General features: G+C 40.6%; 2 protein-coding genes across 2 annotated transcripts; one reads left to right on the top strand and one right to left on the bottom strand.

The window, feature by feature from the left end:
* The first annotated feature begins 1,146 nt into the window (after window positions 1-1,146).
* klf9 (Kruppel like factor 9) lies at window positions 1,147-5,604 on the top strand. Its single transcript, XM_085787132.1, has 2 exons — window positions 1,147-1,933; window positions 3,425-5,604. Exons 1-2 carry the CDS (start codon window positions 1,531-1,533, stop codon window positions 3,700-3,702), a joined length of 681 nt encoding a protein of 226 aa, XP_085643258.1. The 5' UTR covers window positions 1,147-1,530; the 3' UTR covers window positions 3,703-5,604.
* Window positions 5,605-5,719: 115 nt separating this feature from the next.
* Window positions 5,720-14,184, bottom strand: fam219ab (family with sequence similarity 219 member Ab). Its single transcript, XM_085787133.1, has 6 exons — window positions 13,925-14,184; window positions 12,612-12,711; window positions 10,503-10,608; window positions 9,979-10,059; window positions 9,810-9,864; window positions 5,720-7,620 (listed from the first exon to the last, which is right to left on the bottom strand). Exons 1-6 carry the CDS (start codon window positions 14,000-14,002, stop codon window positions 7,462-7,464), a joined length of 579 nt encoding a protein of 192 aa, XP_085643259.1. The 5' UTR covers window positions 14,003-14,184; the 3' UTR covers window positions 5,720-7,461.
* Window positions 14,185-14,568: the final 384 nt, after the last annotated feature.

The following is a 14,568-nucleotide window of genomic DNA, read 5'->3' as shown; positions in this document are numbered from 1 at the left end:
TGCTATCCAAACAGAGAGCTGCAGCCTGTAAGTGCTACTTTCTTTGCCCATGTGATGGTGTAGCACAGTAAAACTGCCATCATAAAAAGTATAAAGCAGCTCAGTGAGGCACGTAGGCTACACGTTTTGAAGCAAACCTAATTATATTGTTATTTTTTTCTTGAACAATATTATGTTTACCTTGATGCAAACCGGCATGGTTGTGCTTCAATTGGATCACAATAAAAGGAAATATGCTCATCTATCAGTTTATAACAAATATCACACTCAGAAAGATACAATAAATAGACTTTCACAACATGCAGCTTTTCCCCAGCATAACACGATAAGGCAACAGCGTGGGATTGGGGGCGTGTCGTGGTGTGGCTATACGCCCCCTGCTGCGATGTTGCATTCAAGTGTCTCTGTAAAGCATGTGGAAAATGTGATTCATCTTTGATAATAAGAAAAACGTGTACCCGGTAACAGTAGCCTACTTAAACCATCAAGAACGTATGAATATAATAAAATATACTCAGTAAAACATATTAAATCAGCATGAATGTCTCCTGTGCCAAACCATTAAGCTGCATTTTCACCAGCAGCATCAAATCAAGAAAGCTCCAACAACTCAATGTAGTTAAAACTACAACTCTACACAAACTATTACAACTCTACATAATGTTATTCAACAACAGCAAATAAATCCAAACGGATACTTTCTGCTGATATGCAACACCAGTCTGGAACTATTTCACACCAATTAAAATAGATTATTAAATTGGGTGATGCAATTATGATGAAATACTTTTTCCACATTTTTCTATTTGTAACTCAACTTTTAAATAGTAACCGTGAACGTAATGAAAATGTAACAATTAAATATATATTCTTATTTTATTTTAAATGCATACAGAAAATGTACAAGATAGGCTACACATTTTTCCCCACATTTCCCATCGTCTCTGCTACATGAAGGCAGCATCGTTCTGGATCAGCCCCTTTCCGACCTCTGATTGGTCAGTCGTCCATCACTCACTCGTGTGAATAGACGATTCCAAAAAACTAGTCACGTTTCTTGTCAGCCAATCACAACCCCGTTTTATTATGACACCGCGGGATTCCGCGAAATTGTTTCTTGGAGTTGGGAGAAGTGCTGGTCGCAGTAAAATAGGACAAGTTGACGCATGTGTGGGAGCGTTCATAAGCGCAGACACAATAGCTCGGTCGGTAAAGGCAGAGTTTTATTGATTCGTCATTCAGAAATCAGAGTCTACACGGAGCAGGAGAGGGGGAAAGCCGGAGACGATTCAAACTGCTATCTTTCCCGAGGGAGTGTTTATTTATCCGCCCCGCAACCTCAACAAGAAAACGCAGCCTTTGCGGAATAGTCACATTGAAAACGACACGTGTGGATGGTTAACCACATGTTTTCGAGAGGGACTGCAGTCTGATCACTTTATTGTAACCCCCTTTTGTCGGGTTGTTTTTCATAGTTCTTAGCGACTCTCTGCATATTGTTTGTTTTCTCCACCCGGATCCGCTACAGTGATGTCGGAGGTTGACGTCTCTGCAGAGTTTGTCCCCAGCCGACCACCGGGGCGGACAGAGGACACGCTCAAAGAGAACCAGGAGAACAGGACTTTGCTGATGGTGGCAATGATTTTACTGGACTTGAACAAATGCAACCCCAATGTTATCAGCACCGGGGGCAGCAGATGTCTCGGGGGCAGCGACACCACGCAGGAGAAAGTGGAGCGGGGGAGTTGCCGGTTGAACGCCGGGGACAGCCGGGGCCCGGTGGCCACCAAACAAACCCGGAACAAGAAGGCGGCGGCGGCGGCGGCGAGGAGACAGGAGTCCCCCGAGAAGAAGCACTGCTGCCCGTTCGCCGGCTGTGGGAAGATGTACGGAAAGTCGTCCCACCTCAAAGCCCACCTACGGGTCCACACCGGTAAGAGGAAGCTGCTCTGCTCTGCTCTGCTCGGTAACTCAGCAGACACGCCTACGAAACTAGTGGGCTCGGTTCTGTTGACGACAGCGAAACCGCTCTGCGTCACTTCTGCCATTATTTTTAATATCGTTGACATCACTGTTCAAACTCTATTGGCTGTTTCCAGGACTAGGCTGCATCCGACGAGTGACACAGCAGTCTGTGGTTAGGCTATTAAAGAATTACTGCAAGATATAGGCTATAAAAACCAAAGTATGATGATGTCTGATAATCGAGGATCTCATTTTAATATGACGATGTTAGAAACCAAACCTGCAGCCTGTGTGTGTGTGTTTGTTATGTGACATGAGAGACCACATGTTCTGGCTAATGTGTAACAGATTATAGGAAAGGTGGTCCCATGAATTTGCCCGGACTGGAGGTGTGACTGGCCGTGTATGGGGTGGGGGCAGGGGAGGGGAGAGGAGAGGAGAGGAGGGGGTTGTACTTTAATGTGCTATTGACACGCACCCAGCGAGCTGGGAACACCGCGTGCCGCATGATGTTATCCGAAAAAAGATGGCTCAAATTATTTATTAATTTTTTCCGTCGACGGTTATCATACGTAGCCGTTGTTTTGTCATTGCCTATCACATGTGAAGTCATAACAGCGAGTGACAGTGTGGTAAACACCGGCATATTGGCTTATGATTCACATGCAGGTCACTGCGACACTGTTGTCCCCACACGTTCCTATCCTGAGGTAACCCTCCCTGCACCACTATTTCCTCATACGTCATCCCCCTCCACTCCCCTCACGCCGAGTTGTAAACAAGAGCAGACATGTGGTTCAGTAGAGCACGTGGAGTGGAGGAGGGGGTGGGGGTGAACATAGGTCCTTTTTTTGCTTTTTGCTTTTTCCTCTACTTAATTCACAGGATCTTATCACGAGCCACCATTTCTAAATCAATATGTTCTGATATTCTTCCTAGAAAACAGTGTGTATGCACACAATTCCTCAAAATCTGCTTTTCTCCAGACAAAAGAGTTTGAGATCTGTTCCTCTTTTTTTTGTCTTGGCTAATTTTGTAACTGTGTATCTCAGTACCATCTCTCCTTGTTTCAAGGCAATTACAGAATTGAATGAAAATGTTAATCAGGATTAGTTAGAGTGAAGGTTATAGCTGAAGCTGGTGTTCTCTTCAGGGTCTTGCCTACCCCAGTCTCATTTTAACACTTTAAAAACCTATTTGACATTGGGTTATCATCTTGATACTTAAGACATGACATAAAGAATGATGCAGTATTTGTGTTTGGGGCCTTGGAGGTGTAGAACATGGCTCCTGGTCATTTTTGTATTTTGTCTGCCATACCATATACTCTTTAAGGAACAGTTACCATTTGGATCATTTTCCATTTCTTTCTTCTTTATTTATTTAATTTACACATAGCCTAATAGTGGTTTTTCTGTGTGTGGTAATACTATACCTGATCATGTGTGTGTTTCCACAGGTGAGCGCCCCTTCGAGTGCACCTGGTCCGAGTGTGGCAAGAAGTTCTCCCGCTCAGATGAATTGACACGTCACTATCGCACACACACGGGCGAGAAGCGATTCAACTGTCCAATGTGTGACAAGTGCTTCATGAGGAGCGACCATCTGACTAAACATGCCCGGAGACATGCAGGCTTCCATCCCAGCATGCTCCAAGGCTCCAGTGCTGCAAAGAGGCGCCGGTGCTCCCTGTCTGTCTCCAGTGATTCTGGCGACCAAAGCCCTGCAGGGGTGTGAGTCGCACCCAAAGTTGTTATTTAATGTAGTATAATCTGTACATTTATACATAATGGAACATGTAGAATATACAGAGGCTTACACAATCCATGTGTGGTGAGTGCACCTACATGCAAATTCCTTTAAGCCAGACAGCCCAACCAGCCAAGGCCACTATTCAGAGAGTTTTTTCTGCTACATGCAACAATAGGCAATGTATGTCAAAAAGAAACCTTTTGAACCTGACTGCAATCAATCTGGAGCTTCGCCCTCTTCTTCCCTGAGGTGACTGGTATTTATTAAGGGGTATTCAGGGTCTGTGAGATAGATCTAGTTGTTTTGAAATTTGTAATTATTTTAATTTGTGTTGTGTGATGTGTTTTTTTTGTGGAAGAATCTGCCATCCAAGTTGTATTCATGTACATAGTTTTCATAAACACTACATTTCTTCACTTTGCATTACAGACTTTTGCAGATGAAGAAATGAAAACTTGCGACTGAGATATTCCCAGTGTGTCAAAAAGTTCTGGGAATAGTCCTTTAGTGAATGTTATTGCTGCACATAAACACATACTTCCACGTGTACAGGTTTTTTTTTTTCAGTCCAGAACAGGGCATATGTACAGTATAGCAGTACTATCTTGTAAGTAGATTAAAGAGACCACATTTCAAGTGGATGATATATTCAGTGTACTGTAGTTACTTGTTATTAGAGAGTAATAACACGGTTATAATATAGAGAATTATAGAGCTTGGATATTTAATTTCATACATTTGGCTATGGACTTAGTAAATCAGGTATACTGTGAGCTTGTAGGTATGCAGTGTGTTTCCTGTGTTGAAAAAACATGATTATTGTCATATGAACTTGCAAATAATTGCACCAAAACACATTTATAGTACTTAAAGCAAGAATATAATACATTTTCAACCTCACGCATAAAGAAAAGTCATCTTTTGGTTCAGGCTTGCATTATGTCAGTGCAGGAAACATTACAGGGTAAAGCCTTGAAAAGGTAAAAGTGGAAACTTAACCTTTTCATCTTTCTGTGCTAAGACCATCATGATTAATGTTTAGTCAAGTGTGCAAGCTGTAAACAGGAATGTCTGTGCCTTTTAAGGGTTTTGTAGTGAGGAATTTCTACATTTTCAACCTTTGGAAATACTACCTTGAATGAACATTGTCAGATTATTTATGTTGATATTCAATACTTTGGATATCAACGACTGTCTCTTATATATACCAACAGTGCCAGTTGCTGTACATTGAAACTAACTTTTGTTTACTCTATATCTGGACTGAGTTTTATCAGGGAAAAATGTGATGCATGGTCATTTCATCTAACATTACACCCCCTGGTGGTGACATGGAAGCACAACATTTCTCACTACAGAAAGTCATAAAACCTTTTTTATTTTCTGTCCTAGCATTTTAAGGCACATTCTTGTGACCGGTTTATTTGTGAATCAACAAATTCCATCATGTAGCATGTTTGTATGCATTTGTTTGGTACATTATATTTTTTATCTGTCTGGTAATCTTTTATAATATTACTAATGGGATGAGTGGTCTTATTCATCGCTACAGGAGCCAGAAATGTGTCATGTCATGATGTTGTTAGTTTTCTTTTTATACAAGCCACGTAATGCGTTAAAACGCCCAGATAGAGTGTAAAGTTAGGTGTAGTTAACCTAGAACACAAACTACATACATTTGTAAAGTGAGATGCTGTTTTTCTTTTCTGGCATTATGACAACTGTGATTAGATGTTGGTGCCTTTCAGGTTGGAGCCCTAACTTCTGAAGCTACTGTACTGTAATCAGGGACTGTCAGTACAGGCCCCATGTTATTGCAATATACATAGCTATGTAATAATTTACTGCTCAAAAGTTTTAACATTAAAATATTTTTTTCTTTCTTAACATTTGCTCATTACTTCTTTCTACATCACCCATCCATATATACTGGTAATAACAAAGGTGAATTAAGAAATCCTCACATCAAGGTGTAAAAAAAAAAAAAGTAGAGCAGGGCGCACTCAATTAGCTTTGTGTTTATTTGTTTTCATACACCGCACATAACAATAACATTGTTAAATACTGGAATGGAAGTGTTTACAATACAAGAAAATCATTTAAAAAAAGGAAAACCAAAGAAAAACAATTATCACCCGTGTCTAAATGTAAAAAAGCATAACTATAAAGATAGCAAATGCTCTTCGAATGAACTAATTTATTAAGATGGGAATAAATACACATCTTTTAAACTTCTCTGTAATTAAGGCATACTCCAATTGCAAATAATCAACTGATTTAAGGGAGAAAGGATCATATATGAAGGATATTAGTGCTAAAAGTTAGCAGTCCTTGATGTTGCAGTTAAAAAAACAATTTCCAACCTATAAGTCAAAAGAGACAAATAGATGCCATCTCACTCTTTATTTTGGCATTGTATGTCTGTATACATGCATATGCATATATATGTGTGTGTGCGAGAGAAGGGGGGATAAATCTTTCCTACTGAACCTGTGTGCTCCCTTAATGACCTGTGGTGTCAAGATAGAAATTGGGAGGAGGAGGGAGTGTCCAGTGGTCAAGGTCTGACACTGACGAAAGTTACACTGGGGTAACACAACAGACTGTGCTGAAAAAATCTATCTAAAGCCCCCCCTCCCCTCCAGTCCCTTTGGCCTTGATGACATGGGGATCATGTATGTGTTAGAGGGTCAGTGCAATGATGCATGATCTTCCCTTTTGACACAGTTCATTTCAGATAAGACACTGTCACTGCTTTGCAGGAAAGAGTACACAAATAAGTGCTCCACAAAATAAAAATTAAAGTGTGCAAATTCAAAAAAGAAAACAACAATGCAAGTCAAGCTAGTGCCACAACATTAGTGGCACACGTGATTGCACAACAGAAATGGGACAAACCTCAAATGTGCAACATGTTACTTTCTTATTACTTTCAACTCAGTTTTTCCGTCTGGTGTTCCTCATGCAAATTGTTCCTCAGCCACTCACATTTATACATTCATCCCTAAACTGTGTAATGAAACACTCAAGTCAGATCAAGGGGCAAAAAAAAAGCTCAAGTGTTGAAGGTGGTGTGAATGAGTGCAATGACCTGGCCTGTGCTACATAACATCCCTGTACAGTACAATGAATACAGTACTAAATATCCTCTATTTTGGGTACCAAGACCGGAGTCCACACTTTTCAAATATCTCCACACACTACACATACAATCATACTGATCCCTCAGGTTTACAAAAATGTAAGCATTAAATAAAAAACTAAATAAAAAAAGAAAATAAAAATAGAAAAATGGAAAAATGCAGCCAAAAATTCAGGTAAGCAGAACTGTTGAGTCAGCAGTTATGATAATGTTTCTTATGCTTTAGGGAAATTGAAATCACTTTGTTTTCTGTCTACTAACATCAGTGTGTTGAGTTATATCATGTTCACCAGGAGAAGGGCTCTTAAATACGTGTACAAGTGCATGTCCTACCATAGGAGGAAACCACCACTTTTAATCATATTTTAAATACATATTCAATCTTTTCACATAGGTCCCATCTCCTACACTGTAAACCAAAGTTTCTATATGCTAATTTGATTATTTGTCATTGTCATTATCATCATAGCACTTAACTGTCATTACAATATTCTACCAATGTTTCGCTGTCGCTGTTTTGCCAGCGCAGTAAACACAGCAGATGGAGATCAAGGGTTATGTTGTGTAGAATGGGGTAGGGGGCAGAGGGTCGGGGGGCAGGGTTACTGTATTTGACAAGTGGTGGAGGAGGTTGCCTGGCAGCACATGCAGGTAGGGTTGACTGATTTGGGTGGGATCAGATCCAGGTCCTCATCGTCTGGGATCTCGTCTAGGCGGTAGCCATCTTTCAGCAGCTGGATGTTCAGATCCTGATTGATTTGCTGTAGAGGGGGCAATAGAGAGGAGAGGGTGATGGGTAACGTGTCCAAACCCCTGAGCTCATTCTGCCACATAATCTGCACACTAATCGTGTAACATTAAAGGCTATTTTACTCCCTGTTACTTCCACAACACATTCGACTGTAGTATGTATATTAAATTAACTGTCCATCATTAGCCACATGATCTGGACATTGTGTGTAGGGTTTGGCTCTCCTACCTGTCTGCATTTTTTAATTTTTAATTTTTTTTAAATTTTAACTGTGTTGAGGCTGAGACTCTGTTCCCGTCACACCCTGCGTAGCCTACAGAGTAGGCCTACTTTCTGTCAAAGATGTGCTGCTGCATTGGTTGAATGACAACGTAAGACCACTCTTGTGTCTGCTACCCTTAACTTACATAACACCTCTATACACTTCCCAATTGTGGTCCAATTATAAGCAAAAGAGCATGCAGAGGCTCAAAGTAGCATACAATGATGCAATGAGGTTACTGCTTTGTGTCCCTAGGTGGCATAGTACCAGTCATTTGTTTGTGTCTAATAGAGTGCCAACTTGTCAGGCACTCTTAAGACAGTTGATGTTTAGTTTTATGTGTCGCCTAGACAAATCAGAAAATCACATAATTGAGGCCCTAGTCAGCCCATTGAAAAGCTGCTACCGATTCACTTCTAGGCTAAGGTGGCATTGGTGCAATAGCCTATAAATGCACACTTTTCTTGTATTTTTCTACTTTCTTTTATTTTTTTTACTAGGTTATTTATATTGTATGATTTGTGATATGGACCTGTGTCTGAAATAAAGCATATTATTATTATTATTATTAGCCTATTATTATTATTATTATTATTATTGTTGTTGTTGTTGTTGTTGTTGTTGTTGTTGTTGTTGTTATTTTTATTGTTATTATTATTATATTATAGCTGCTATACAATTTATCGCACGCAATGTTATTTGTCTAGCCTGTACAAAGAAGTGTGTTGTAGTTGTTGCCGTTGAAGGCTAAACCTTCTTTTTACAGTCTATGGGCTAAACACAGAAACGCTGCGCCTGCGCCGCCCATCATGGCAGATTGGACGCAGCTGCTGCTATCGGTCAGTGGGGGGAGGGGCGAGTTGGGCTAGCGTACTACGATACGCGGTGAATACAAACGTTAACCTTTGCGTCGCTTTCCTACCCCGGACAGAGCCAGTCTGTACCCCGGAGAAAGCTTTTGGTGAGTAGCTACTAGCTACAATGATCAAGTTTGGAGCTGAACGCGCAACAGTTCTCGGTTAAACAAACAACTGTTGATGCTAACACAACACTGGCTATGTATGTAGCCTAGCAAAACTAGAGTTGGCTCCTTCAAGAGTTTCTTTGGCAAAGGCACTCTGCTCAAAGGTCGGTAATCCATGATGGATGCCCGAGCAGAGGAAGTCAGTAACCTTAGGCTAAATTACTTGTCTTTAGTTTAATGACAACAATCCCCAGCCCCTTTATAGACATCGTATAAATATACTACTTAAAATAGTAGTGATTTTGACTGATTAAAATTTCAGTCGTTTGACAAAGATGATTGTCACTTGGCACTTTGAGGGTGATGGCTGTTCTAGTGTGACTTTTGCTTTTAAGCTAAAGAAAATCTTTTATTTGCATGTAAACAACAATCAGCATAATTCCCTACTTTGTTAAATCACAACCCAACAACTCACAACTTAGCTTGTACAAAGACATGGAAGCAGGTGGCTTAAGTGGGTTATAATCCGAATTCGAAAATTGTCCCTAAAAACTAAACAAGATTTTAACATCTGTGGGCGTCTGAAGATAGCCCTTTATCCTTATGCATGGACTTGTCAGTGGCAGCTGATGTCGAGGATGGGAATGAGAATTTTAGCTAGGAATAAGTTTCAAGTTTCACAGTTTCATAAGACCATGAAACTGTGATTGGATATTTGCAGCAGTGCTGAAAACATTTTCAGGAGCAGTGATTTGTTTCCAGATGTGTAGCTTATTGCAATCATATATTTGCATGGAGAGCACAGGCCTACAGAATTAGCATGGCCAAAAACAGCCTTTCTTCAAGACTGGCTTATGAAATCCTGACTCTTGGCTTCTTTACATTCATCGGCAAAGGGATGAAGTGAATTAGAGAGCAAAATGTGAAAAAAGAAGCAGGGTGCAGAAACATAATGCACTATAACACATCTTACCTCAGCAGAGGAGTATCCTGATGATGAATATCTAGACATGTCAAAATCATCATCACTGAAACAAACAAACAAAAAACACAAGTTAAGTTTTTTGTACATCTATGTTGTTCTCTAGTAAAAGAAAGACAGACCACAAATATATTTCTGAACGTGTCATGTGGATGTTTACCTGTCTGTGTCTAGGGCCACTAGAGGCTTCTCATCTGGGCTCTGGTCTAAAGAGGAATAGCCTTTATTGGGCACTACCAACCTGTGGACAGTGAAGACATGGAAAAAGGACAGAGGAGAATGAGTACAGCAGCCGCAGTGACATATGTGACAGAAGAAGGCGTGAAGGTAGGAACATAAATTCACAACAAGAAGAGATGAGTAAGGACTGGCAGAAATGTTGAAAGAAAACCAAAGTGAGCCTTGAGACATTATCACAGATAACAACAGAGGTGTGAGGTTTAATTTGTGCGACATCAAAGCCCAAATCAATAAAACATTTATTAGAGCCCTACTGAGAGAGAGAAGTAGGTTAATGGACACAAGAATAAAACCCATGTATTCTATAAGGGCATTCAAGCACATTTTGGATATTGCACAGGATGGCTTACCAAATGATTAAGCTGAATAAGTACTATAGGTAAATTTAGTTTACTAGTCTAGTTTTTTTTTCTTTTACCAAAGAACACAGAGCTCACATTTTACCTTGTTCTGGCCATGACATTGTTCTTCTTGGGCTGCTGGTTGACTGGACTACCGACTGTGTTGCTGTTCTTCAATGAGCCCTTTCTAGCAAGCTCTCTCTGTTTCTCTGCACAACAGTCAAAGACACAGGGACACACACATCAGTTCAACTTGAAATGACACTTGGGCAGAATGAAACATGGTGGAAGAAGGTTGAACTAATGGAACCTTTTATAATTTGCTAATGTGAAGCGTGGCATTGCTGAGAGACAAATAATATGATGTAAGACAGACATACTTATGAACTTTAAGTTCCACATCATTTTATCGCATTAGAATCTATGAAAGTCTGCTCAGTGCTACGATTAAGGAATTTAAACCTATAATTTAAACGTGTGTGTGTGTGTGTGTGTGTGTGTGTGTGTGTGTGTGTGTGTGTGTGTGTGTGTGTGTGTGTGTGTGTGTGTGTGTGTGTGTGTGTGTGTGTGTGTGTGTGTGTGTGTGTGTGTGTGTGTGTGTGTGTGTGTGTGTGTGTGTGTGTGTGTGTGTGTGTGTGTGTGTGCGCGATGATAGGAATCAAACTGAGTTTATTTCTACTCAGAGTCCCCTTTCACTATGAAAAGACTGGCATCCTCCCTTTCTGAATGTGACATCAAGACAGATCAGTGTCTGTATACACAGTGGGAACTGTCTGAGGGGATTAAAATCCAAAAAGCATGAGACAATAGAATCATAAACATCAATATTCTAATACAATATCAAATGAGCTGCCTTTTCTCATTTCTTTGGTTCTAATCAATAATCAGATCACAAATGACTAATGCTATTAGTCTAGTCTGAGCTAACCATGAAAATAGAATTAATCAGAGACATGTTGTGAAAAAACCAGGCACTAGAAAATGTTGTCATGCTGGACGCTGCGATGCATGATCAATTAAATACATTTTTGGAGCTGTTTTTAGCTCAGTTGGTAGAGCAGCTTCCCCATGTGTTGAGGATACAGTCCGACTCCTCACTGCAGGCATCCCCGGTTCAAATCCCCCATTGAGCAGCCCTTTCCTGCATGTCAACCCCCCCCCCCCCCCATTTCCTGTCTGTCTGTCTCTCTCTCGACTGTGTTTTCCATCAGAGGTGAAAAAAGCCCTAAAAGATATACTTAAAAAAAAAAAAAAAAAAAACATTTCTAATCTAGAAAAGAGTTTTAAAGGGCACTTTTGCATCTCAATGTCACAAAGGCAAATTATGGGCAAAATATAACAAGCATGCATGATTAAAGGAATCTGCTCTGCTTTAAAGATGGGTCATTTTATGTATTAAATCACTAAAATACAATAAAGGACCAGTCAACAGAATATAATGGAATACAACAGTAGTCATCATTATGGTCTCACAAACAGGATGGATGGAGAAAATATTTTTAAGGTAGTTGATGTTGAACAGCTTTTGTAGGTGCTGAAGTAACATTTTAAAAGCTTCCTCTTTTTTGCGTTTCTATCACTGAATAGTTTTTTAATTATTGTGGCCGTTCAAGGCTTTGGCTTAGAAACTATAACATCAAGAGTATAATCAAGGGCTGGACTCTGTCCAAGGTGCTGAAATGAGACTTAAAGGACTGTGGCTTTTCACAACACAAGAAGACACTTTATTTTTCAAATACAAAAAGGCCAGACAGGGTGATATTTTTTCCATGGATATCCACGATCCAAGAAATGAAATGTATTCGAATTGAAACCATTAGTCCATTGACAAATGTTTAATTAAAAAATAAATGACAACCTTGATAATTGGATCATTGTTTAAGAAGTGGTGTATACTTTTTGTTATATGGGGACCATAATTGAGGGCATCAAATTTGTAACACTTTACTTTGACTACATTTCATTGGTATATTTCACCATTTTATGACAAATCACATAATTAGTGAATTCATCCATAGACAAATTTGTGATGGAAAATAATTAGTCTGAAAATTTAAGAGCATAACATATCACAACATTGTTGGTTTGTCTTGTGCTGTTTATGAAAATTGATTCATGTCTAGAGATTATGCCAGTCTTGTCAGGACCTTACAGGATGTGGTGATTTCCACAGAGAGTGACTTGGCCCACAAATACTCTAGCACTTCCTCACCTATTTTCATCTGCAGGGGTGAAGGCTTGTAGTTGATAGTGACAGGTTCTACCTCTCTGGTATCTGAGTCTGCCTCTGAGGCTGTGGACGAGGCCGGGTCCTGGAGGCAAATAGAAAGACGGCACAGACACAAAGATGAGCAGAAATGTGCATTACTGAGGGCTGGATGAATAATTTATATTTATTTGTAATGCATAATAGACCCTTCTATGCCCAGACAATGTGAACGAGCAGTTCATAAAAGAGATGAAAACTCCATCTTTATCTTTGATAGACATAGGACTCTAAAAAAGTCCATCTCTATCAAATAACTGCAGTTTATAACGCATTAGTTTCCTTAAAAAAATATTTGGACCCACGTACTGTTCGAGACCTGGATAATCAAGAGCTTATGAATCAAATTAGATTTTGTTACCTTTAGTTGCCATGCCTAAATCAGAGTTCAAAAAAGCTCAGACACTTTCTCATTTGTGAATGCAAAACTTTGAACTTGACTTGTCCTGGTTGCTCTGGGATCCTTTGGTCCCAATGAGGAAAACAAACAAACAAAAATATCCATCTTGAAACCACAGGGCAAAGTGTAGGAGGAGAAACACCTTGCACCAGGCCCGGAGGTGAAGAGGGGCATGGGGACGTCTGGAGACAGCAGGTCAGACTGCTCTGGGTCTAGTCTGGCTCTCTAGCGGCCCCGGCTGCGAGCAGGAGAGGCCGCTCTGCAGGCTGCAGTAACCCAGGGCCCCGCTACAGGCCATGGAGCGCACCGCCAAATCATTTACACTGTGTTATTTCATCAAAAGGCGGCGGTTCAGTGGTATACATAAGCGTATCGTCGAGATTAAGAGTCGTTTAATGAGCCTGGCTGGGCCAGACAAGTGGCGTCGGAGCCGGAGCAACTTGCTGCATGGATGCTGAGGAGGATGTAGCAGCAGTGATAGGATGGGATGCTTGTTTTCGCCAGACATGACGGATGCTGCTCACTACGCAGCAGACCGGACGCTGCTTGTATTACACAGGAACAGAAACGCGATATGGGCAAATGTGCTAATCCAAGATTTGTTACACTGCCGTTTTGACGTTTTACTGTCTGTTGGAAGCAAATGATAATAATAACTTGCTGAAAATTTGTAAGCTTCACGAACCAATATTACGCATGGCAGGTGATGAATTTGTTGGGATCCCCAAGCATAACATCATGAATGGGAGGCCTCTTATACCGAACATCCTGGACTAATAACATCATTTTAAATAAGAAAACAAGATCAAAACACTGGCCGATCATCCCCAAAAGACAGCAACCAACAAATCTGACTTACCAGCGGCTGCATCTCAGCCTGCATCTCCGCCTCCTGTACGGCACTCGGCACTTGAAATCTGTCTATTTCTTCCATCATTTTGGCAACGCTCCTCTTTTCTCCCTTCCCCTAGGAACTGAAAATAATAGTAACCGGTTGCTATCACCGAAACTGCGAGAGATCTCAGATTTGTAACAATCTCTGTAGTTCTCCGGTGGCGAGCCTCATCCCAGCAGGCAGTATGTCGACGGTGGTGTGACTGGTTGGGTGACGGTGACTCCACCACCCACTTCCGGGTGGGGTATCCCAAGCTAAGGTCGGAGGACCGAGGAGGGGCCTTTTGAAGAGCACGAAGGTGGTCCCCAGCAAATTGATTACAGATAGGCTAAATATCACTGCCACTACTTCATGTGAGGCAGTTTGTTCTTGTTTCGCTAAGACTCCTCACATTACTCAAATTACATAAACGTGATTTAATCACATCACTGTATCAGCCATATCAAGAACAAAAATAAATCTTTAAATTGTATCTATTGTAGCACTCAAGGAAATTCCATTTTAATGTTTGAACACCAATTGAAACGTCACAGACGTGTAAATACTCACAACACTTCTTAAATGCAGATGACTCAACAACTCTGAAAGGCAATTAACAAAAGTCTCTT

This window comes from Trachurus japonicus, chromosome 9 (assembly GCF_045865225.1).
Source record: "Trachurus japonicus isolate A0001 chromosome 9, Traja_1.0".
NCBI classification, from domain to species: Eukaryota; Metazoa; Chordata; class Actinopteri; order Carangiformes; family Carangidae; genus Trachurus; species Trachurus japonicus.
This window is presented reverse-complemented; position numbering and strand designations above follow the sequence as displayed.